The sequence below is a fragment of the Ursus arctos genome, unplaced genomic scaffold, assembly GCF_023065955.2.
Source record: "Ursus arctos isolate Adak ecotype North America unplaced genomic scaffold, UrsArc2.0 scaffold_11, whole genome shotgun sequence".
NCBI lineage: Eukaryota > Metazoa > Chordata > Mammalia > Carnivora > Ursidae > Ursus > Ursus arctos.
Genome location: NW_026622775.1, coordinates 43,645,388 through 43,672,205, shown reverse-complemented (window position 1 = coordinate 43,672,205; position 26,818 = coordinate 43,645,388). Strand labels below are relative to the sequence as shown.

The window sequence follows — 26,818 nt, the reverse complement described above, 5'->3', positions numbered from 1 at the left end:
TTAATGGACATAGAAATTGTTAGTCTGGGGGCGCCTGGGTGGCACAGCGGTTAAGCGTCTGCCTTCGGCTCAGGGTGTGATCCTGGCGTTCTGGGATCGAGCCCCACATCAGGCTCCTCCACTGTGAGCCTGCTTCTTCCTCTCCCACTCCCCCTGCTTGTGTTCCCTCTCTCGCTGGCTGTCTCTATGTCTGTCGAATAAATAAATAAAATCTTAAAAAAAAAAAAAAGAAATTGTTAGTCTGTCCATCAGTCAAAGTTCTGCATTGCAAGCAACAGAAACTAGCTATGGCTGACTTAAACACAAAAGGAAACATAGGAATACTGGGTAATTCACAGAATCACAAAGAAAACTGGAAAAATAGTGGGAAAAACATCAATTACATGTAATTCTATTCATTTCCTGCATGAAAAGTGATCCAAAAGGTATTGATTTGAGTCAGTTGTATATATTACATAAGTATGTAAATTTGGGGAGGTTTCCTTTTTATAAGAAGATAGATGGCATTATTTAATAGTTTTTGACTTGGAGAACTAAAACATTATCTTTGCTCTTTGCACTGGTAGGTGCCCTCTAGGGTCTGTAGTTTTTTCCTGCCAGTCTTCTCAGAGCTAGAAGCCTTCCTTCCACCATTACCAAAATATTTGGTCTGGTTCCCAACACTAATTACTTTTTCTATTTTTTAAATTGCATTTGAACCTCAGAAATATGTAGAGGGATGTAGCTCATCCTGAGAGTTGAGAATGAGGTTTGAGAAAAAGCCAGTGGTGAAACTAGAAGGCTGGGAAAGGGAAAGGGAAGCAACATATGAAACTAATCATCTTGGGGGTAGGGAAAAATTCCAAAGGAGAAGATGAGTCACATTTCAGTGATGAGTGTGTGAATACAAATCAAAAGATTATTTATCATGAATTACGCTAAAGATACGGACTATACATTTGAGAATAAATGCAGTGTAAACCAATTGGTTGGGCTTTTCTAGGTCTCAATTCTACCATTTTATCTTCTGATTCATGGCTTGCCTATTACTCCTTGGCACAGATTCTTAGTAACTGACATTTAGTCTTGGTCCCAGATGTAACCCGATAGTGTATGGTCTGGCATTTTTTCGGGTCTCTTTTACTCTAGACTCTGTGTACTGGACAGTGCCTATCATCTCCCTAACCTACTGAGCCTTGGAGAGCTAGGAATAAGCAAGGTAGAAGGAATCTAAGGAAGCTGCATGTTCCTTGCCCCGGTATATATCACTATGGTCCAGGAAGTAGGGGAACTGTGGGTTGAAATGCTTACGAAGTAACCGATGTGGTTAGAGAAATATTAGTTGTTAGCACATCTTGCCACCCAGGGGTAAACCCTAACAGTTATCCCAACCCTTTGGGAAGAACTATAATAGGTTACTGGGATTGAAAATGCTGATAAAAATTTCTTGAGAATTTTGTGTAAATGCAAATCCCTGGGCTCCAAACCTAATTGTTAAGTCTGTGTTTGTTTCCCCGGGATTCTGCAATTTTAACAAGCATCTCTTTCCTCCAATGATTCTAAAGCAAGTGGTCCACGTTTAGAGGTCCACTGTCTGGTTCCCAGGTGAAGTCTAATGCATGGTACTCTTGGTCTGCTCTCACTTGGTATAAGGGTTGTAAAATGGCACCCAATGTGCAGGGAACACCCTGTAAAAAACTACAAGAGATTGTTATGCAGGTTGCGTCAGCGGCAAGAAAATTCCGTACAGACTATTTCCAGCTCTGGCAGTGATGAGCTCCTGTTAACAGTTGTTCTGCAAGATTTCTGCTCTTAGTGCAAAACTTGTCCTTGAAAAAAATTGCCCTCCGTGTGCAATTGGTTGGGGGGGAGGGAACGAGCATGCAAGAACTGATTGGCCAGAGCATCTGATTAAAGGAGAATGAACCCCTCCAGAGTGCCTTCATAGCCCATACAGCAGCCAGAGAGATGTGGTTCATCTTTCCTGGAGATGAAGGGTTCTGGGCCCTGGTCCAGTGGGTTTAGCAGATGAAGGACAAATTCCAGAGAGCATCATCAATGGTTGTCCTGTTCTGGGAGAGGGAGAGGGGACATCATGCTCTTCCCCTGGAGGCTTAGATGCGTTGCCACATTAAGATTTTACCTTCATTGTCACCTACTCTCAGTGCTACATTGCTTCCAGACCTGAAGATGGGCCAGATGCGGCCAAAAACATTCATTCTCCTGGCTATGTGGAACTGCCAAGTAACGTGGGGCACAAAGTGCAGAACACTGCCCAGTACTAAGCATGTCCTCAATAAATCTTTACCCTGGGAACCATGCTGATCACACACGTGATCAATTTCTTCCCCTTCCTTGCAGTGAGGCTGGCCATGTCACTTAGTTTAAGCTAACAAAGTGTGAACAGAAGGGACACGTGTCACTTCCAAGCCCAAACATAACAACCTGCCACACAAACATTCCCATTTTCTTTCCCCAGCTGCTCAGTGGGTGTCTATGCTCAGGGTGTTGTGAAGATGAGAATTTTGTCTGTCCGGGCCCTGAATGACTAATGAAGCATCACCCTCCTACCCACCCCCTCATTTTTTTTTTTTTAAGATTTTATTTATTTATTAGACAGAGATAGAGACAGCCAGTGAGAGAGGGAACACAAGCAGGGGGAGTGGGAGAGAAAGAAGCAGGCTCATAGCAGAGGAGCCCGATGTGGGGCTCGATCCCATAATGCTGGGATCATGCCCTGAGCCGAAGGCAGACGCTCAACCACTGTGCCACCCAGGCGCCCCCACCCCCCCCCCATTTTGTAAGAGATAAACAGCTCACGTGGGCTACTAACATTCTGGGTTTTATTTATTTGAGGGTTAGCCTACCTTCAGTAACACAGCACTAGCTGAGGGTTTGCAGACTGGATCGCTCACCCTAGTAATACTTCTGCCTCCTGTACCATATGTAGCCTTCGCAGGACAGAAAGCTGAGGAAATTATTTGCCCTGTACTCTGTCCTTCCAAATGGGTGTGGGACTATGTCTTGCCCTGTGTTAAGAATCGAGATTCCAGTTAAGAGGATTACTTCTCCCGTAAACAGGAAGCAAAGGTGTAATCTGGGACTTTATCTGGTCTCAAAATCATCAGGCAGAAAGTTTATCATGAGTCATAATGTTCAAGTTATTGACACAACACCTCTCTGGGGACTGAACCTAAAACTATTAATGTCTGTACTACTGGGCCAGCTCCAGGATGCAAACCTACCACCCTGTGCCATCTACAATTTAAGTAGAGACACAGAGTTATCTCATATCAGAACTAGGAGAGAACAGTACTAACATAAATCTCGCTTTATAGAAACTGTGTTCTTGACAACTACATACAGTTCTGAAGACCATAAATCAAATCACATTTAGACGTATCAAGGGTAGATATTTAATGAAATCCTAATATGAGCTATGAGTTATGAAGGAGAGACTCTTTTGACGTGGAGAACATTCAATTTTATGATAATTTTCATAGAGGAGGTTTGCTATCCTAGTGAAATATGCAAGACGCACAATCTCTAAAGCCCACTGGGTCGGGTAGGTAATATACACATGATGAGACAGATTGGGTACATTAAAGTCAAAAGGGAGTTTTGGGGAATGCAGTGAGCCAGTGAATATTTTTCCAACCCAAATGAGGCAGCTGCTACTCAGAAACAGCCTTTCATCGATAGGATAGATTGTGGGCCAGTAACACTAAGTACACTGAAATTCCTTAGTGAGATCTATGATCTAGATTTCTATGCAGAATCACCTAATTTTTACATTTTGGCATTCTGTCCTAACCTTTTCCTACTTGCAAGCTAACAAGTTAGTCTGAGGCAGTTCCAAGGATGCTGGCAGAAAACGTCAGACTCTTGGGACGGTGACTAAGGACTGTATTACTCACAGCAATAGCAATAGCCAGTTTCCTGAGTCCCAGTTCCCCCGGGTGAAGCAAAGTGGGCCGGGAGGCACCTGTGCATGCAGTGGGCTATATTATAACCTAGGAACCTTGACTTTAGGGAACCTGAGTCTTTTATCCTGGACTGTAGTCATGCCTCCCTTTGATCCAGAGGGACCTACTATCTATATCTTCCCAGGTAGTTTGCTATACAAATAACCTTGAAAAAGACAGTGTGGAAAAAAGGCAGTCAGAGCCTCTAGTTTTAAGACATGCATAAATATGAGGTGTCCATGAAAAATTATCTCCCAGCAATATTCATGGCTAGTTTCTACGCCATGTTGGCTTCTGGTGGATTTTATAAGTATAGCACTCTGATTAATCTAATTGAAAGAACTGAGTCCAAATCTGTTCAATTTGGCTCATACAGCATTTAATTATAGCTAGTATTAACAGCACTCTGGGCAGCAGAATGAGGCCACGCTGAATACTGACCTCAACCTCGCCCTGGAATCCCAGACCCAAACAGCTGAACAAGCCCCATAAACCACCAGGTCTAATTTAGAAGGCCAGGTGGCTTTCTCCTCAAGTTTCTGTAGTGACCTCTCCACTTGGTCATGCTAGAGGTTGCATAGACTCCACGTTGACCTGCAAGGGCAAAAGCTAGGGCAATTTTATTATCCTTCATAATCACCCAGACCAGTGAACTGAGGTTGGGTGTGAAGCCTTCAATGGCCTATGTGGTGACTTTGACTTCAGCTAAAGTTGGGGGAAATTTTATTGCACCATTCTAACTGTATGACTCCCATCACAGGGACATCCACTTGCGGTGTATGCATAAATAATCAGTCAGTTATCCCTCCAGGAAGCCTCCCTGAGTAATCAAGGATGGTCCCACTTTGGAGAGATCTCTGTACTCCCCTGCAGGTGTCTACTCCTGGCATCGCATTAAACATTTGAAGGTGCCATATTCCTTCCTTCCTACTCTGCACCCTTACAGTGCAAGTCACTGTGTTTCCAGAATGAAGGAAAATTAATGCTGTGCTTCCACAAGACGAGTACAGTCCCAGGTGGCATGTGGTGCCCTGGAAAGAAGATGGTTTTATTCACCATTCTTGGGATCTCGCAAGTGGAACCTACTTTAGTCAGGGGAAACAGATTGGTAATGCCTCCTCTGTTGCTTCCCAGAAAGCTAGTAGACAGTGAGGTTCCCAGTTCAGTTTGAATACATGAGTCTAGTCTTTGTGGAAGCACTGAGTGCAATCGGCCCAACCTGTCCTATAGATCCGTGCCACCAGCCAATGGTATTCATTAGGTCCACGGAATGACTGAGCAACAACTACAGGAATGGGGTGGGAAAGACGGTCTGTGTAGGATATGCACGTGCTGGAGCCATCCCCTGTGTCTGATGGGTTCAGTAAGGTTAAGGGAATGGTAATTAATTAATGTTCAGAGTTTTCTCATAGGAAATGGCGGGCCACTAGTCAGCAAAATTTAAGGCATTTAAAACAATTTGGAGTCAAACTAAAACATTTTCTTTTATGAGGAAGGATCCAGGGGTGGCTCTGGATGATAAAGATCATTAATACTCTTCTCTCTGCCACATCTCCTGGGGATCAATGCGTTTGCTCCCCACGGGTCAGGGTTATTGCTCCTCCCTCATTACCGTGAATCTAGATCCTATTTTAGGAGCTATAGCTTCAGCTTTTTGTAAATCTTCCCCTAATTTCACCCAGACCATTCACCTGGAAAGGCTAGATGGTGAAAGACAAGGGCATTTTTAAATAAAATTGAATGAATTTGAATGAATTCTCCCCCTTGGCCTATGTGGGGACTCAGCAAATTTATACTCAATCAAGAGGTCATCCTATGATATAGGACCATGTTAACCCAACAAGGGAATCCAAGTGGTTAAAGCCAAATTAAGTCTGAATTTTCTAGGTCCCATGGTACCTGGGCCTCCAATCCAGAGGCCGGACAGCCATGCTGGCCTGGGATTTCTGTTAGGAACAGAAAGAAAATCATGCCCAGGAAAAGTCAGAGCAAAGTCCTGAATTTTTAAATTAGGTCTATTTGGCAGCTCCTTATGCCTTTCATTCTGTTCATTATCCAGGAAGCAGCCTAGAAGAGATGATTTCTTTCTTGAGACAACTGCATTCAGTAATCAAACTTCCTTATTAAGGTGTGTAAACCAAGAGGAGGTGATGAGAGTAGAGTCAAAAAATTTTTAGTCCATTTTTGAGAAGTTCATTCTAGTGGTCAATGATACAAGTACTTGCGGATGGTGGGAAGCATGGAGTTGAATAATTTGAATATCAGCACATTGTTGAGTAGCTTTTGCAACAAAAAGTACACCACTGTTAGACTGTCAATGTTCCAAGAAAGCTACAACAATACAGATCTTATTTTTAAGGGCTACAATAATGTAACTGCAGTTAGCTGGTCCAGCTGGAATGCAACCCTGTGATCCAAAAACAGTGTCAACATCGGTGATGCACCACTGATAGCTTCAAGAAGGGGTCAAAGGTCTGAAACGGATTGTTGTGCCTGGCCTGTGATGGTGAGTGTGTTGTTATGTTCACTACAATGATCCAGGGTAGTGATGGTGGAAATGTGAATGGTGCAGTTTCATTCAGTCTCTGCATTCCATTCCCCATCTTTCGAGAACAGGTCCTTATCGCAGGCATTTACATGAATCATTCAGCAATTGTGTTTTGTTTTGACTGTTCATGGCCCCAGAGAGGGTATCTTTAGACTGCTAATATGTAGCAGTTCAAAGACTAGGACATTAGCAACAACCCAAGCTATACAAGGGCACCACTGGATTTTAGCGTAGCTGAACCATCAGTGAGCCAGGCCCGGACACGTAGGAAACCTCTGTGGACCAAGGGCTCGGCTGAGTCAGTAGCTGTGCTGTAAGCAGCAGAGTGGGATATGAAGTTTCTCCCACAATGACAGCTGCCACTCTTCCATGGAAAGCTGAGATGCCGCTGGGGTTAGGCTAGCTGCGTGCTTGAACACCCCGTTTCTATTTACCAAGTGAAGCTTGTGAGCCATTCCCACCTTGTTAGTCATTGAGTCTGAGTCAACCTACTCTGAAGTGGAAATATCAGGCCGGATAGTCTCAAGACCCTCATGGGTAAGGCACTCTGTTTTGACAAGAGCCTAGTGGCAAACTAACAGAGGTTTGATAGGAAGAGTTGTTTGGTAGCTCTTTCAGGGAAATAATGAGTCTAAACTTCAAAGAGGACCTCTGGGGAAGGCTGACTCCTCTTACCAGAGGCTGTAATCACCAAAACTATCAGAGGAGAGGCTTGTAGCTCAAAGATGTGGTTAAAGTTGCAGGGTACCAAAGTTACTAGCATTTATCTACATGCTGCGCTTAGCGATCAGAACTCCTTCTGGCATTTAGGAAACAAGGAAATATATGCATATAACACACCAATTCCTAAAATTCATTCCGATATTGATGGGACAACAATGCACTGATTTAGCCTAAAAGGCCCCAAATGCAAGGCAATTTGCTTTCCTTCTCCACTATGATTCCTGCCTAAATTCCATTAATTGAATTCACTGCCCCATTCCAACAAGGCCAGGTAGGATGGTGACTTGTGTACAACACAGGTATAAAATTTTGATTTCCTTCCTTATTCTTCCCCAAAGGCCCCCAACCTTCAAATATTTAGATAGGTGCTTATGAACTTTGATTCTCCATGAGTGTAGGGAGAACCTGGTATCACCTGTAATTGTCTTTCTCCTCAAAGCTGCTGAGGTCAGAGTAGAAAAGAAAGGATGGGTAGGGTAAAGGGGTAAAGAGGGCGAGAGTGGCTCTAATCCACTAAGCAAGGAGCATTTGCTTTTAGTTTGGAGCACATAGCGGCAGCTCACGGCTTGACAAAATAAGCTTCCGAAGTCTGACCTGGGCAACATCAAACAGGTGGGGATCCCTTGACTCCGAAGCCACAGCAACACTGTATTCCAACTAGGGGCATGGGGTTTGCTCACTTTATCTGACAAGCGATTGACTTGGACAGCAGCAACTTCTTTTTATGGAGATCACTTTAATCTGGGGCAATGGTTGCACCTTTACTAAGAAAATGTCCTTAAATCCTTGACTGATTTAAGTGCAAAGTCTAGAAGAGCTTTCTGGGCCTGCATGTCTGACTTCAATAATTGATCTATGTCAGTCTCTCATTCTCCAGTGAGTCACTCTGATCAGGACTGTACATCTAATTCAGAGTATTAAAGGTCCAAATATAAGCTAATGCCTGTATTAGTTGCTAAGATTGCTGAAACAAGTATCTGACTGGCTTAAAAAGCAGAAATTTATTGTCTCCCAATACAGAAGACTAGAAGTTCAAGATCAAGGTGTCAGCAGGGTTGGTTCCTCGTGAGACTGTGAGAAAGAATCTGTCCCATGGCCCTCACTTAGCTTCTGGTTTTTCTTGTCAATAACTCGCATCCCTTGACTTGTAAAAGCATCACCTCAATTTCTGCCATCATCTTCATATGGCATTTTCCTTGTGTGTCTGTGTCCAAATTTCCCATTTTTATAAGGATATCAGTCATATTGAATTAGGGATCTATCTGTTCCAGTATGACCTCACTTTAATGAATTATATCTGCTCTGACATTTTTCCTAAATAAGGTCACATTCTGATGTACTTGGGATTAGGACTTCAACAGATGAATTTGGGATAACACAATTCAACCCGTAACAATGCTTTACTGTGGTTTCCCATGGGAGTTTGTCTGTTTCAGGGAAATCTCCCCAAAAGAACTACACTCCCCTATGGCAGTCAGGACTACTGAAAAGAACTTCAAGAACTTTGACTGTCCTCTCTGAAAAGCTCTATTAGCATGAGACTGTAGGAAGGGCTAAGCTTTAGGACTTCCCAGTTGCTGTCATTCTTCCTTAACAAGCACTGTGCATCTAGCACGCTCGTCTCCCAAGTGAGCTAGTTGAAATTCTAATAATTCACTTGGTTCATGCTCATAGGGCATGCAGATTTCCTTCCTTTGCTTTGAATGTAAATGTACATCTCAGTAACTATTGTCTAAAGAGGGTTAAAAACTTCGTTTAACCCAGGACTGATCTTTGCATCAGTTCTGATAATGAGGTAGACTTGAGGCTGGCAGCCTGATTGGGAGGAAGTCTTCTCACTTGGAGGAGTACAAGCAACAACCAAGCCACTGTTCAGAAAACGGCCTTGACCCTCCTTTTGGATACTTGACATGCAAACTCCTCCCTAATTCTCCCTCATTAGTGGACAACAAAATGGAGGACCATTTATCACCCTGCTGAACATACGATCTGGTCACCATGTTTGTCAGTGATTCCCACCAACTCTTCCCTCAAATCCTGCTATCAGCTCATAAGACCTTCATACTCCGTCTTCCAGGAAGCCATGCCTCTGTCAGCATCCCATCCTCATTGCCAAAACTGTTGAATAACTATGAGGAGTGAGATTTTACTTCAGTTGCAAATTAACAAGTTAAACTGCCACAGTTTCATAGATGTTGGAAGAAGACACAAGATTCCTGGGTCAGAGATTAAAGACTTCATTTTTCACAACTATGATAGCAGACAGCATCAACTTGATCTTGCACTGGTTCCCTGGGCCCCAATTTCCACAGGACAATGTGAAGAGAACCAAGTGACCCCTGTACACACAATGGGTTGTGTTATAGGAAAGAAGCCCTGAGTTTAGGAACACGATTTTTTATAATGGTCACTAAATATGCCTGCCTTTTTGCTCAAGGGAAACATCATCTTGATTTTCTAAGGCGGTTTCCTATACAAACATCCTGAAAAGATAATGTAGGCCAAAGGCAGTCTGTCCTCCTGTTTCTCTACAAAATATAAAGGCAGTGATGAAAAATTGTTTTTTAGTAGAAAGTAGCTGAGACAAATTGTCCCCAGAGTGTGTGCTACTAACCATTACATTGGATAGGCGGAATACAGTTTTATTCTTAAGTTTAGGTTTTTAAAAAATTTTGACTTGATGGGTGATTTGAAAACTTGGATATGAGTTTTGTTGAAAATAGGAGCTTCACGTATCTAAAGAAATGTATTTTGATTATGGTAGTGCCGTATTTGACAGTAACTTTTTGCAGAGGGGTAATAGTTGTTGGTCCTGGTTTTCCACACTCTTGTGTTGGAGGTTTCTTACGTCTGTAGCAGCAAGACCTACATCAGAACAAATGTGTTTGTATGACTTGAAACAACGTTGCTTTTACTTGACTCGACAGTTCATTTTTTTCTTTTTAAACAGCACTCATTTTAAATTTTAAAAAGGTTTTTATTCAACACTTTTATTACAATATTTATGTGGCAGCAATATCTAACAAGCTTCTGAGACACAGGAGAACTTTGCAACTCTGCCAGAAGCAGAACTCAAAATAAATGTGTTATTTAAAGGGACTGTGAAAGTAATAATAAAAGGAGTGTTGTTAGTATCAAGAAGGTTTTCAATGCAAGGTCCAACAGTTGATTCTATTTTACATAGAAGAAAAATGAAAAGAAATACTTAAATTAGAAAAAAATAATTGGGATATTTATAGCAATGGACATTGACCAAAAACTGGAGAAAAAGAGGTTGATATGTTAAATATTTGCTGAAAAGAAAACTTTGGTTGCCTGTATGTGAAGCCCCATGAATCATTCCACAGAATAGGACAAATAAACTAATTCCCTTTATTCCTCAAAAATCAAAAGTGGTTTCACCTAAAGCAAAATTCACTGATTTCTCCTAGTTACACACTTCTCATTTCGAGTAGTATATACATTTTTTCCTCTCTTGATAATAAGTTCTTAAGTTTGAGGGTTATGCTACCCACTGGGGAGTTCTAGCAGTAGAATCCAGGGAGCCCCTGAAACTCTGGAAATACAGATAAGTCTTAGGGTATAGGGTCATATGCACATTTTAGGAAAGGTGGTGGTCTGTATCATTCATCTTTTATCCAGTTTTCATGGTGATATGTGACTCAGTGAGAATGAAGACCCACTAGCCTATTGCAACAGTTTCCAAAGTAAAATATGAAGATGATTCACTGGGGCTAAGTGAAGAAAATACTAGAATTTTTATTTATATTGCTCATTTAAAAAATAAAATAAGCTTTACCACTATATCATAGTATATCAGAATGAGGACAGCATATTTTATTTATAAATCTTAGTAATATTTACACTTAGGCTTATATATTTATAATATATTGCCAGTGTGATAAAATATTTTACTGATGTAAAATGTACTTTTTTTTTTTACTAATGTAAATGTACATTTTACTAATGTACTGGTGTGCAATAATCCAGAGATTGAAGAACATTGCTCTAGATGAGTGAATATCAAGTTGTCACAAAATTTTGCAAGACATCTTTAATTAACATGTGGGAGGAGGTGAAGGAACAGTACATTCTCAAATACGAATATATTTTTATTCACTTCGACTTTCCGAGACACAATTTATTTGGGAAGAAGACAGCTAATTGTGACTGAACAGTGACTAGATGCTGTGTATCCCTGCTTCACTGGGCATCACTATCACCGAAGGCACAGAATTCCATGACCACTGTCACTATAACTTTCCAGAAGGCTTCAGTTTCGCCTCTCTTATTCCCACTGTGTAATACACTGGATCGTTCAACTGCTGTAGCAGCATTTTTGTTTCACTTAGTTTTAATTTTCTCTGAGACTAACCCAGAGTTCTTTCCTTAATACAAATGGATTTGGCAACATTTCAGACTAAACAACCATCTTAGCAGATACTTTAAGGTTTGGCCATTACGCAAAGTCATTTTTCTGCCAGGCCAATTTCTTCACAATCTGTAAGGTTTATTTGCAGTGTAATATTTTGACAAAAAAAATGAAAGGCAGCACAACCCTATCCGAAATCTTCTACCAGAATATCTGAGAAATCCTAGATCTGCCATTTAAATTTTTTCCCGATTTCTATCCCAGTGTTTAAATCGAAAATATTAACCTTTTCCTGAAATGAAATTCATTATGGTGGGAAAAGAGTCTGCACTGATGATAAAAGAAGCCTGGCTTTTAGAATATCACCTTTTCCCTCCTTTTTCCTAGTTTATTTTTATTTTTTGAAATGAGAATCTATGCACTTATAATCCTATGCTATTTTCAAAATTTTAAAATTATTTATTTACTCATTTTTGCAGGCTCTGAGTAGAAGAAATGGGCATAGGTAGATGAAAAAGTGCGTAGATTGTGTGAGCTCGTCAAAACAGATGCAGGTGTCACAGGTTAACAAAGCTGCTTCGCAGGAAATATATAGACGGCAACAGAATGTTCGAAGTGGCTGAAAGTAAGAATACCAAATGGGTGCACATCATCGACATAATAAAAGGAGCACTTAAAAGGAAGCTGCACTTTGTCTAAAATCTGGAAGCAAACATACGAAGAGCAGAAGGAAACTGAGGGCAACAAAGACGATGAAGGACTAATTACTTCCATAAGCTTATGCTTTTCAGGACAGGAGTGATTCTTCCCCGGCTCACTAGAGAATGCAAAGACTTCCCAGGCTTTGAGAAGAATCCCAACCACAAATGTACATTTTAACACTGTACACTTTGATTAAAGTACATTTTGGTGTTCTTGGCTTAATAAAGGAAGCTGGCCCTGCTTTTAGCTTGTATTTAGACGAGGGAATTGTCTTTCTTTATGGTCTCTGCAGCATTGTGTTCTTGCTTTAAAGAAGATAAGTCCTTCAACATAGGAATTGTAACTCCCCGGGGCCTAGCTCCTTCCAGTGCGCACCCCTTCATCCCACACACCCGTCATATCCCCCAATCCTTCCCCCCTTCAAATCTGCCTTCATTTACCTGTCCAGGTGCAGCCGTCTAAAGAGTGAAGTAACACCAAAGTGTGCAGTCAGGCAAAACACACTTTACGCTTTATTGTTCAGTAATGGTTAATGATTGATCGAGCCACCCCAATGACTATGGTAGATTCCTTTCCACTTTTGAACAATGATTTATCCAGGTAAAATCAATGCACTTAAAACTACTGCAATAATTCATTAACCCATTCTTTTTGGGACCATTAACTGTTGTTTTAACAGCGATCTGAAAATTGCTTTAAAGCATTATATAGCCCCAAACTTCAGTGGGGCTTTGCATGCAAAGCTCCAGTTGGGCACTTCCCCAATTGGGGAGTCTCAGGGAGCTATGTTTAACCCCCAGACACTACATGGAGTGGACACTCCCCTTTGTTCACCTCATTCATTTGCTAGACCCGCCATGGAGACCTGTCCTAGTCTATGACTGCTTCTGACTTAACCATACGACATGCTTGGAAGGGTCTGCCTGGGTATGACTGGCAATATGAGGGAGAAGTAATTTGGAGGAAGGGGTAGTAAAATGTTAAAGCAACTTCTCCTTCCTTCCCATCAAAGGATCTGAAGGACTAATGGCCTTTAGGGTGATATGAAATTCTAATACCAGACACGCCAGCTTTATGTTCATACCTGTGTGTTCAAACCCAGGAAATAGCATGAATCATTTTCTTTTGAGCTATAGAAGGAACAAGAAGCCATGGATGGGAACAATAAGACCAGAACAGAAGGAACAGTTCCTGGAATTCCGGGAATTAGGAGAAACAGGTTGGTCGGGAAGCACTCTTGGGACCCACATTACTTTATAGGATAGTTAACCTGGCAACAATATTCAGAACCCTCAGCCCCCAACCCTGTCATAGACCCTCTCTGTCCATTCTTTCCTCATCCTCAATTCCACTCCTAACTTCAGGGCTGCTAGTTTGATTCCTTGCTTTCCTTGAAAATTTACCCTTTAGGCTCTCTGTCCCTGGTTCCCAACAGTGGTCTGGATCTCAAAATGTACCCATAATTGCTACCTTCCAAAGTGGATAAGCTAGAGAGGAAAAAGGGATTCCTTAATTTTTCTTAGCAACCACACTGTGAATTTTGAATACAGTCTATTATGGAAATGTATGTTCATCGTAAGATCCATGAAGTATTCCATAATTTATGAGCTTTTGTAGGCTGGCCGAGGGTATCTATCACAGAAGATTTAATTTCTCTGTGAAATTATATTTTTGGTAACTTTTAATAAAAAGTTAATAATAAGATTTCAAACTTATGGAATAGTTACAGGAATAGTACAAGGAATTCCTATATAGCTTTTCTCATATTGCTTACATTTTCTTCTATTGGTTTTGTATGTGTGTATACAGAGAAAATATTTTTTGAATTTTAATTAACTTACAAACTTAGAACACAAATTATTACCAGATTGGGGTCTGTTTAAAAATTGGATAAAGAAGACATTGTGTTTTATGCTTTTTAATTTCCTGTAATTTGTATCATTTTTGTTGTAATAAGGGTTCAGTTCCGGAAAGATGAATATATTTAAGTCTTTATTTTTCTTTAAAATGTTTTTATTAACTTCATACAATTGTGAGACTATAACTCTATTTTCCCATGGCCTATGGTACTTTCCAATAATAGGATTGGTATTTAACAAGATACAATCAGTGCTTCAAGATGCTGGGATATCATTTAGTAAATAAATTGTCGTGTCTGTCATAGTAAACTTGGGATACCAAAGGCCAATCAATAATAACTTTTTATTCCTGAGGTCACTAGTTTAGTGTATCTATGGCTCTGCTAATATTGATTTAAAAATTATGATATTCATCTTTCTCCTGCTTTGAAATTGAGCTCTTTTTAAAATCAGATCCTTATCCCAAATCAAACAGTATAGATTATTTAGTTCTTCAGAGAGCTTAGACTAGTATCATTAAAAATAGAAGTTCCAGCTCTAGAAAAATGTTTAAGAATTTGCTTAATGAAATCATAGCATCATTTTGTTCATCGATACTAACATTCTCTTTAAAAAAAGTCATTGAGATCATTCAACTAGAATAAAAAAATTCACAAATGTGTTCTTAATTAGAGAAAAAAAACTTGATGATTCTTAAGATATATATACACACATCAAAGTGTCCAATACAAATATTTAAAAATAAGCTATTAGCAAAAAGAACGAGTCTCATTTCCCACTTCTGAACTTAGATTTTCTCATTGGAACTTTATACGGCTCAGCATGGCAATGAAGAACATCTGCTGAAATAGATCCAAATTTCTGTGTGTGTGTGTGTGTGTGTGTGTGTGTGTGTGCGCGCGTGCGCATGTGTGCGCGTGTGTGTATGTTTAAATGTTTTACTTCTGGACATTATGGTATAGCCCCTGGATTCTCATTTTACTCTCATGTTGCTTCTAATTAAATTAAATTAGAATGATATTATTGCATTTTAATATAGGCTATAACCCTCTTTTATCTTGAATTTATGACACAAAAATGAATTAATAGGAATTAAATTGCTAATATGAATTAAAATAGCCTTTACCAAAGTGCGGAATAGAAAAATGTCAAACAAAAGGCGGTATTTATTGATATGACACATTATGTTATGGCAGATATTTCTATAAAACAATCCTTGATATTTATAGAACTATTTTATATTCATATTGCATCTAACCCTTAATTGTTTATTTTCTTTAAAAAAAAAGAAAAAGAAAAAGTGCAACAGAAAAAATATTCAACCTATTTTGTTATATACACCAACAGTGAAATGAAGAAATGTGATAAAATGCAGAGCTGAAAGGTTCAAAGAGCTTACGGTATCAAAGACTCTAATTTCTATTTGGAAAGCTTTTTGGAGGCAACACTATCACAAATGCACTTTCACAACCACGGCATTCCAGGGCACAAGACTGCAGGTCACTCCGTAGCTTAAGCAGGTCAGGGCACTACAATTACCTGATAGCTGTACAATGTGCAGAATTTTGAGTACAGTTAACAAGTGATGGGTGTAGTAACAGAAATATCTCCCAAAGTGCCATTTTTGAGGTTTCTTTCCTTTTTTTTTCTTTTCCCCTCTGAAGACTTGAAGTATCGTAGTGAATACAATTTTGTCATGTTAAGTGGAAGAAAAAGTAGATCGTGACTTAGCTCCTGAAATTTTAATACTGTTCTTAGTCATCTGCAATCTTAACGTGCTTTCGGAGATTCCACACATGCTCATAGGAGTCAAAACCCGAAGACTACTAATCAGATATATATTTTGCTAATCTATTCCTGAGGCTTTGCCTAAGAAATTGGCATTGCCGTCTTCGACATCTTTCTTCTGGAACCATGGTTTTGAATTTGTTACTGGTTGATAAGCTTCCAGAAAATGACAGATTCCAGGAATTTCACTGGGGAAGTTTGGTGGAAGTTCCTCCCTTGATCGAGGGGTAAACACAAAACCAGGGCAGTCTTTGAGTAATCTGAAAAGATTAAAATAAAAATATTAATAAAGATTAAAATAAAATATTAATATTAAAATTTAATACTGATATAACTGTCTATGCAAGAAAAAGCAACCTGACTAAATCAATATTCCTGAGAATACAGATCCTCCTGGGTTTATGAAGGGGTTACATCTTGATAAGCTGAAATTATATCATAAATTGAAAATACCGTAAGTTGAAAATACATTTAATACACCTAACCTAGGAACGTCATAGTGGGGCTGCCTCAATGTGCTCCGAACACTCACAGTAGCCTGCAGCTTGGCAAAATCCTCTAACACACAGCCTACTTTACAAGAAAGCATTTAATATCTCATGTAATTTATTCAGTATTGTATTGAAAGTGAAAAACGGAATGGTTGTAACCGTAAAGGGATGTTTACTCCCGATTGTGAACGAGAGTGTCATGTGGCATATCGCTAGCTAGGGAAAAGATCAAAATTCAAACTACAGTTTCTACCGAATGCATATAGTTTCCCCACCATTGTAAAGTTGAAAAATCATTAAGTTGAACCACTGAAATCTGGAGACTGTATTAATAAACCAACCATTTTCAGTGTGATTGACAGAAAGATCCTAATGATTTTAAAAACATCTTCACAGAAGAACAATGAAGAATCAATGCACAATAACAAAAAAAAATTCTACCAAATAATGTATTTCACTCATATTAGGAAAAATAATTATAAAATATTTTTGTAAAGCTATAATCAATAATTCAAATAACAGTAAATTCAGAGTAGTGGAAAAACATGCAAAACAATCCAAAAGTCTAATAATAGCAAAAAACCCCCAAACCCATGCATAAACATAGTGTTATAGAATAAAGCTTCCTAAATTGAAAGAGAAAAGACATTGTCCATTTATTGATTCATTTATGTGGTAACTATTATGGAGAAGTAACCAAGGGCAAGAAGTTGTGAAAGAAAAGTTCTATATAAGAACTTTCTATAAAAAGTTCTATAAATGCATACATATATATGATATAGATAATATGAAAATAAAATTTGAATCCCTCAATAGAATTTTTATGAATTCTAGGTTAGTAAGACTAAAAGGAGATTTAATTGGACGAATTGACACTCTTCTTACTATCCGGTATTTGAAATATTTCTTCTTAAATTTATCTGTTTACCACGTTTTATTATTTGCTACTAACTACTTGTCCATTGCGGTAAACTCATTTTATTGTATTCGTTTATTTTTAGTTTTTTAAAAAGTTTTTATGTATATCCCAGTTAGTTAACATACAGTGTAATCTTCGGTTCAGGTGTATAATATAGAGAGTCAACACATCCATACAACACCCACTGTTCATCACAAGTGCACTCCTTGATCCCCATCACCTATTTCACCCATCCCCTCACCCACGTCCTCTCTGGTAACCACCAGTTTGTTCTCTGTGGTTAAGGATCTGTGTCTTGGTTTGCCTGTCTCTCTCTCTCTCTTTTCCCCTTTGCTCGTTTATTTTGTTTCTTAAATTCCACATATGAGTTAAATTCATTTGAAGTTCCAATCCTACTGATGAAGTTACTGCCTTCTCTTTCTATTTGCTTCCCTAGCTTTCTGTCAAACGGAAACTTAATAAGCATCTCTCTAACCTCTTATTCAGGTATATGTATTCAGGATGGAAACTGTTGACAGTTCTGGGTCCTAAACCAGCTTCCACAGAAAAGGACTTATATCTGCCCAACCAGACCATGGCCTCCTACTCATCAGTTTGTGATGTCATGTCTAAATGTCACAGAATGATGGTGCCACATTACATTTGGTACTGTGACACCCTTCTATGTACTGAAGAAACCACCTGAAGAGAAATCTGGGTTTCAAAAATGGCAGACCTCCAGTAGACAAGACCATGTGAGTACTCAATTAGCTAATTTTTAAAAACTCATCAATAAATATGCAATCTGCAAAATAATTAATGAAATGATGCTTTAGTCATGTTCCACAAATATTTCAGTGCTTATTATTTATAAGGCATAATATCTGGTAATATATAATGAGAAGTTACAGAATTCCATAGTATTAAAAGTAGCAGCTTCAAAGTCTGGTAGATCTAGCCTGGAATAGCAGCAAAGACGTCAGTTTTCTAGCCTTTAAGATGGAGGAATAGTAGTACAGGTCTCTTAGGACAGCTGTGGAGATTAAATAAATAGATGAAACATGATCGGTTAAGCATCAATTATCAGTTAACACTCATCGTATTGGTAACACTTAGGGAATAAAAATCTTCATGTAGTGTCGGTGGGATGTAAATTGGTAAGCCCAGTTTGGACAGCTAATTGATGCTTAGTAAAGCTGAACTGAGAGAGCCTATGATCTGGGAATACCATTTGTAGGTATATTACAGATCTACATGGCTTATTCATACTCCAGAATACATATTATACCACAGGCACGTACAGTGACATGCTAGACCTGGCTCATACTGGCTGATGAGAGCCAGCTGCTAAACATTCAGGAATTTTACTGGCCAATTAAACCATCTGTAGCTGAAACCCGCTCCGGTGGGAGTACATACACCATAGAAATCGGTAAATGCTAAAAATCAAAGATTCTCCACTTTACTCCCAATGCTGGTTTGCCCGTACACCGCGGCATTAGGAATAGTTTAAATAAATGAACGAGGTTTACAATTCATCAAAAAAAGAAAAAAATCTCAAAAGCATAATATGCAGCAGATTTAAGGCAAGTCGTGAAAGGATATGGACAGGTTGAATGGGCTTCTAATTTTCTCGGGTTTTGTTTTTTGACCTGGAAGAACCTAAATGAGAGTTACACTCTTGGCCTCTCTCTGCCCGCTTTCTTTCCTGGCGGTGAGTTTGCGAAAAGCTGCTGAGCATGCGCTTCTCAGTGCCTTCCTGCCTCTCTCTTTGGGAGTCCGCCTGTCTGCGGGAAACGTATGTTCTCAGCTGCTCCCACAAACCTTAAGGGGCACAGGGTCCAGCATATCAGATAGCGGGGGAGGGGGGGCTAGAATATATTTTTTTTAATAAAACAGGGATCTGAAGCAAAAATGGCAAAAGACTGACATTTATTAAATATTAGTATTATCCACATGGGGGTCATATTTTCTTTGATTTTTTTCTGTAGATTTAAAATGTTTAAAAATTAATTATAAAAATGCATAGAAACTATAAAGTTTTGATAAATAACAACATATAAAATTATAGGTAATCAAGAGCTTTCCTTTTTCTGTCCACATCAACCCAACATCTCCTATTGAATATGGTAATCACGATCATAACCTTACATTTAAGTTTATATAAAATATTCAGCACTTAGAAGTGGCCTTAAAATGCACCATTTGAATTTAAGTGCCTTGCTCACGAAGATACATCTGGAGAGCTCTGTGTTTAGGACTGTACGGCATGTCCTCTGAGTACAAATTCTATGCTTTTTAAACAAACTTACAGATAAACACAATTAGAGCGTCAAGGAGTTAGAAATGTTCATTAAATCATCTTTAAGAGAAAAATCAGATTTTTTAAAAAAGATTTATTTATTTAGTTGTCAGAGACAGAGAGCGTGCAGGGAGGAGAGGCAGAGCGAGAAAAGATTCTTAGGAAGACTCCATGCTGAGTGTGGAGCCCGATGCAGGGCTCAATCTCAGGACCCTGAGATCACCACCTTGAGATCACAACCTGAGCTGAAACCAAGAGTCGGACGCTTAACCAACTGTGCCACCCAGGTGCCCCCAAAAGATCAGAATTTTTAAGGAAAACAGGTTGGAAAAATAAAACCATTTAGGTGAAAGCCTGATGGAGGTCAGACCCAAGAAAAGCAACAACAGTCTCAGGGCAGATGTCCACATATGGTGGGAGATTTTCTTTACTCTCTCTCTACCAGATACCATTTTCCCCAAATTGCTGCATTAACTCTCCTATTTTCTGTCATCTCTTCCATATTCTCTTTCTTCTCTTTGTTCCTACCCGTTGTAGAATTCAAGTCCTGTTCCTCTGTTATTAGGTTCTCAGATCTCTCTTGCAAACATGAGTTCCTGGGTCTACTCCCCACCCACCCTGGGCAGTATCCATTTCTATCCCCCACCTGCCATTTTTTTCTTTGATGATCCCTGGATCACCGTGTAAACCCATCTCATTAATCCGCTGACCTGCAACTTGGACAGTATTTAGTCTCGTCTCAGTTTTCTGCACTTCAGTAAGATCAAGCAAGAATGCAGAAAATTGTCCCCGAAAATAAAACTCCTCATGACATTTAGAATAAAGGAATGAATAACTGTCATGACACAGCAACATTCTAAATTACTGATTAGAATTGGAAGTGAAAGGTAAGATTTGAAGTTAAGGATTTTTGTGCGTGTGGGGTATGTATTCCATGTCCTAAATTTACAAGTGTTTCATAAGTATATCAAGGAAGGTACATTTGATATTATTTTATTGTTTGAGAAATGTCACCCCAGAATTCAATGTATTACCAGTAAAGTTCTCCAAGAAATAATTAGGTTTTATATTTGTACACCTGCCAGTAGAGTCTACTGTTTGTCCCGAACTTCGATAGAACTGAAATTATGTCTCTATTTTACAATCCAATTATTAAATTTCACAAAGCACGGACTTTTGATTGAAATTTAAAGTATCAATTCTCTTTTAAATATGTCTATCATTTGGAAAAAATGAAGTAGCTTTTAAAGGAAAGCATTTTAAAATGTGGTTAAACGTATTTCACATTACTTCCTTCTTGCCTAAATAAAGCATTTTAACTAACACTTGCCCTTTAGAGACGATATAAGTATTTCCTATATGAGAGTAAGAGGTTAAGTAAATTGAAAAAGGAAAACAATAAACCATACGATATTTGTCTACAGAAGGAAGAAATAAATTTAGCAAATGCATTGATGTTCAGTATTGATTAAATTTTCATTATCATTTATATATGTGCATAAAAACACATACTAAGAAATAATAAAAAAACCACACAAATGTCAATAGTTACTGTCTCTGGAGAATGAAATTATGAATTATTTTTATTTCCTTTTTAACGTTCTGATATTGTAAATTTTCTAAAATGAGCATATATTACTATTATAATCAAAAAATAATTCATTAAAAAAAAGGTGACACGATGTCTGGTGTCAAATCCTGGATGTGCATGCCTAGTAACGTTGCGTATCGATGAACCTAAGGATTAAGCTACGAGCCTTCTCCTGTGGCTGAAAATGTGTATCAAATTGTCATGATCCTCTGTTGGAAGACACGAGATCCCAAATTACATTTTGGGAGTAAAATGAGTAGCTGATATCAATGTCTCCTATCAAGATTTAAGACAACCAGACTGAGATAGAAACAAAGGAAGAATTTGAAAAAGTTTTGTCTTACACTGTTTAAAAACAATTAAAAGAGAAGAAACAGCAAATACACTTTTTTCTATGCAAAGGTTTGGTTTCAAGGCTAGATATACACCCAAGGACTCCCCATGGTGCCCATGCATATATATTAGTTACTGAACACTCAACAGCAGTGAATGGACTGGCAACTACTCCTATGCTATCACAGGATTATTACCCTCAAATTCTCCAGAAAGCAGAGTCCTATCCTCTAAGGACTTGAGTTCTTATCCCTACCTGGCCTATCAGGGAAGACTCTAGGTCTATTACCATTACAATGATGGTCTCTGTGGACTTTTCCAATGCTCATGCTATAATGGCTCATTTTCATATCAAAGAGTGGACTGTCAATCAAGAAATACTTGCTGTCCTACTGTGTGCCAGGCACTGATCTGGGAACTGGGGGTATAAAATGCAGACCACGGGAGGCTGACACTCTACAAGGGGAGGCGGGCACTAAACACATAAAGAAAACACCGTTTCAGACACAGGTATGAGCTAAGATGAAAAAATAAAACAAGGTGAGGCGTGTGAGATGAAAGCTGTTCCTCTAGCTATGGCAGTTAACTAACCAGTGTCACTTTGAAGAGGTGACATTTGTCTTAAGGTCTAATTATGACGAAGAGGAAGAAGCAGGACGATCCAGGGAAGAAGTGAAAAGCAGAGGAACAGCCAGTATCCTTGATTCTGGAATGGGTTTAGCAAGTCTGATGGAAAAAAGGGAAGGCCAGGGTGGCAGGGTATCAGTGAGCGAAGGAGAAAGTGGAAGAAAATAAAGTGACACAGGCTGGCAGGACGTTGATCAAAGAGGACACTTTAGTCTGTGGTAACATACTTAAATTTTATTTTGGCTGCAATGGGAAGCCATTGGAGGAGTTTAATGTAGGAGTGACGAGATCGGGTTTATACTTCAGAGAGACAGCCTGGCTACTGTGTGGCGGGTGGACTGTGGGGAGGAGATGTACAAGAAAGCTGGCAGAAGAGTGAGGCTGATCCTGGGTTGGCTCAGGTGGGACAGAGGAGGGAGGCTTGCCTTGGGGTGCAGTCTTGATGGAAGTGAGAAAAGACGTATTCAGGATATAATTTGTAGATGGACGTGGTAAGCTGTGAGGGGGTAATAATCCTGTGATAGCATAGGAGTAGTTGCCAGTCCATTCACTGCTGTTGAGTGTTCAGTAACTAATAAGCAACGATCACTCTGAGATTTAGAGTCTAGGGAACGCGGTAGATGGTGCTGCCATTTTAAGGACATTGATAAAGCGAGGCTCGGGGGGAAGTGGATTTCATCAGGCTGAGGTAGGTGGGAAATCACTTGTTCCAAGATGATCATGTTAATTTTAATTTGTCAATTAGTCATCCGAGCAGAAATTTAGAATAGGCTATACAAGTCTGTAGCTCAGTGGGGAGTTGTGGGATGGGCTAGCGATTAAAAAAAATAAAGGTGAGTCAATAAAGTTCAGACACAGAGGACATTGGGGGCAGAGCTCTGGGCACTTCGAAGGTTTGGTGGGGAAAGAGGAACAACACAAAACACTGAGACGGTGAAGTCACGGGGTAATGAGAAAACCAGGTGAGGGTGGTGTCACAAAAGCCTAAAGAAGAAAACGTTCAACAGACGGAGTGCTCAGTCTATTCAGTTGCCATTGGATGTTGAGGAAGATAAGGGGAGAGAACTGACCATGATTTTAGCAAGGGACACCGATGACCCCGATAGGAACCATTTCAGTGGGGTGCAAGGGACACATGCTGATCGGTGTGAGTCAGAGAGCCAACGGGAGGTAAAAAAACAAAAACACCCAAAAAAACCAGAGACGGTGAGCATGAACAACTCTTGCAACGAGTTTTGCTGGAAGAAGGAACACAAATATAGAGGGGTAGTTGAGATAACCTTGGGAACAAGGAAGATACTATTTTAAGAGGTTTGGTAGTAAGATATGTCTGTATTCTGATGGGAATAATCGTTTCACCAGAGAAATTAATCACAGAGAGAAAGCAGGTATTTTCAGGAGATAAGTTTTTGAGGAAGGGAGATGCGGCAGCACTCATAGCAGACCTGGTGGAATCTTCTGGAAGAGGAGCAGGCCAGCTGGTGGCACTGTCACCTCAAGAGCCCAAGAACAGGGCTCCGGGGGGGCGGGGGGGAGCTAGGTGGATGGGATTGGCTCCAGGAAGGTGGTGCCGTGCTTATCTGATGCATTTTTGTCTTCTCCTGTGAAATATGAAGTGAAGTTATTGACTTAGAGCCAGGGCTGGAAAGGAAAGGCTGTGGGGTTTTAAGGTCTCTGGAGTTTAGCTGTCTCTGAGAACGGGAACGATAACTTGCTTGGTATAGTTTGGTACGGTAGCTACCACACATATCTGGAAAACGTTTTGTTATTCACGTGTTTCCGTTATAATTGGATTCTTAAAATAGCACCTGAGTTAAGGGCATGTTGAGGACCCTGTCCTACAACTTGTGGGGACCATGCTAAATCTGGGTGCCCTAGTGCCAGGATGGTACTGCTGTCGGAACAGGCATCAAAGTATGGAGAGCACTGAGGCACCTGGGTGGCTCAGTCATTAAGCGTCTGCCTTTGGCTCAGGTAATGATCCCAGCGTTCTGGGATCGAGCCCCGCTTCGGGCTCCCTGCTCAGCGGGAAGCCTGCTTCTCCCTCTCCCACTCCCTCTGTTTGTGTTCCCTCTCTCACTGCCTCTCTCTCTGTCAAATAAATAAAATCTTTTTTTTAAAAAAAGTATGGAGAGCATTAATATGTGCTTTGAGAAGAATAATAGTGGGGGAAGATAGGACATGTGTCAAGGATTACCCTTGGGTTACAAATATCTCAGAGTTGTTCTCATGATGTGGAGTAATTTTTAAAAGGGTGAGGATGATAAAGTTATTGCTTTTCTCTTTCTTGTCAGATTATCTAAGCAAGAAAATGTTATGGAGGATAATATAAACCAACGGGGAAAAACGACAGCTGTGTATAAATGAAAAGAATAGATTTCAGGCATTCAATGCAAACCATACCTGTACGTTGTTGGGCTGACATTGATTTTTCGGGGTACACTGCAGGACTCAAATTTGTTCGCCAAGGTGACGTTGTTTCCAAAAAGACAGTAACGAGGCATTTTAACGCCAACGACTCCAGCAAACACTGACCCAGAGTGCAGCCCAATTCGCATCTGAAAGCCAAAAGTAACACAATGTCCCTGTCACTGGTAAAACACTTCGCGCTCGCTTTTCAGTACTGGATGAATGCCCTTTACACGATTTTACCCTTCACTGTCACTACACCATCCCACTCTTCCACACGGCCTCCTGACAGCTTCCCTCTACTCGCATCCAATTAAAAATTACTGGTACAAAATCAGTCGCACCTCTGAACCCTTCTCCGCTACGCACTTGTCTGTTACACAAAGAGTCTTTGTTTCAGCTGCCGTCAACGCCTGAAACACATTTCCATGCGTACGCATCACAGTCACCAGAGTGACAAGGCGAAGCATCTGTGGGCTGTTTACGGGAACCTGCTCTGCCCATCAAGGGAGACAGAATTCCTAGCCCCCAGGTGTTGTTTCCCAATGCACTGTCAGAGAAGGGCAAGAGACGCCGGCTCTTAGAATATAAAGAATAAAAAGAACTTTATGGCAAACACTGCCCCGCTCTTTAATGACAAACGTCAAAGGAGAAAGGCATTGCAATGTTTAAGTAGAACAAGACAGAGGCAGCACAATGCTTAGACCGCATCACAATGACTACATGGACACTTTCGTTAAACCCACTTGGATGCATGGAAAACCTGGGTTGTGCCATCTCTTGATATAAGGTGCGGTCTGGGAGTTGTTGGGGTAAAAGTTTAGGAGTTTTTAAGTTACCGGTGATTTCGAGAACAATTAAAACAATATCTTAAACTGGCATCTTCTATAAGATCTGAATTCTTGATGATCTCAGGGGATGTACAAACTCTGAAATTGCTGCTATGATACAGTAAGTTAAAATCGAGATATTTTATATGACAATCGGTCACCATGTTCATCTTTTTCAAGTCCTCTGTTCAGCTGACCGTTTAAAAAAAGTTTCATTAGATACATGCACTTTATTTATTTTTTTTTAAAGATTTTATTTATTTATTTGACAGAGAGAGAGACAGCCAGCGAGAGAGGGAACATAAGCAGGGGGAGTGGGAGAGGAAGAAGCAGGCTCCCAGTGGTGGAGCCTGATGTGGGGCTCGATCCCACAACGTCAGGATCACGCCCTGAGCCGAAGGCAGATGCTTAACGACTGAGCCACCCAGGAGCCCCAGATACATGCACTTTAAACAAAGGCCAAGTACTCAATGATTTAATGTTATTCAGAATTCAGAAGACTCTAGATTTGCCTAGTTTTGGGTATCTGCTAATTTTAGGTATCTGCTAACAATGTTCCAGAATCATTTGCTTATAAGACGTCAAATCATGAACTCTGCACAATTTTCAAACAGAAGCACTATATTATAAATCAGAGACCTGCATTCACAACCGAACTCTGCTAACGATGCATAGTCTGACTTTCTGTGAGTCTTTTTATGTCCTGCTCATTATTTCCTCAACTATAAAACACAGGATTGAATTAGTTTTAGAGTCCCTTCTTTGTCACAATTTCATTTTAATTAGCAAAGCTTAGATATCTGTTACGTCTGGTATTTTCTTCTTTAGGAGAATACGGTTTTACACATATACCAACTGAACAATAGGAACAAGTCTATTTTCTGTGTATAAATATGAAACACAATTTAAGCACATAATTTAGATTAGGCTTCTCTCTCTGGGCACGCTCCTGGTTCAAGCAGTTTCTCTCTCTGTGCTTAGTTATTCTAGCTTTGTCTATGATAAATTTATCATAAAACTTTTTTCTATTTCATAATCAATCAATTAACCCAAACAAAGCAGATAAAGTAAATGCCCCTTGGTTTCTCCCATGCTGCTCTCCCTCTCTCTTTCCCCTTCTCCAGTTCTGAATTTCACTAATTTCGTTCTCAATGCCGCAGCGTTTTTATCAGGGAACTTTTCAAATTCACAAGCAATTCCCCCAATTTCAAATTCACAAGTAATTCCCCCAATTTCATTTCAAATTCACAAGAGAATGATCCAAAGTGTAAGATGCACATCCCATCCTGAATGGAAACCTGCTGGGGGAGCCTTCCATTTGGGGGCCACGTTGGACACAGCACATGTCTCATCATAGATGTCTCGGGAATAGGGAGGGTAACAGGAGTCTGTTTCCAAGTT

At 39.9% G+C, this 26,818-nt stretch overlaps 1 protein-coding gene across 5 annotated transcripts in view; it reads right to left on the bottom strand.

Moving 5' to 3' along the window:
- Positions 1-14,280: 14,280 nt before the first annotated feature.
- The window catches only part of GUCY1A1 (guanylate cyclase 1 soluble subunit alpha 1), a 62,415-nt gene continuing 49,877 nt past the window's right edge, over positions 14,281-26,818 (bottom strand). For all 5 annotated transcript variants that reach the window (XM_026499532.4, XM_026499533.4, XM_026499534.4 and 2 more), the window contains 2 exons: positions 24,582-24,736; positions 14,281-16,196 (listed from right to left, as the gene is read on the bottom strand). In XM_026499532.4, coding sequence (XP_026355317.1) covers positions 15,995-16,196; positions 24,582-24,736 — 357 coding nt within the window. In that variant the 3' untranslated portion in view covers positions 14,281-15,994. The remainder of the gene's footprint in view (positions 16,197-24,581; positions 24,737-26,818) is intronic.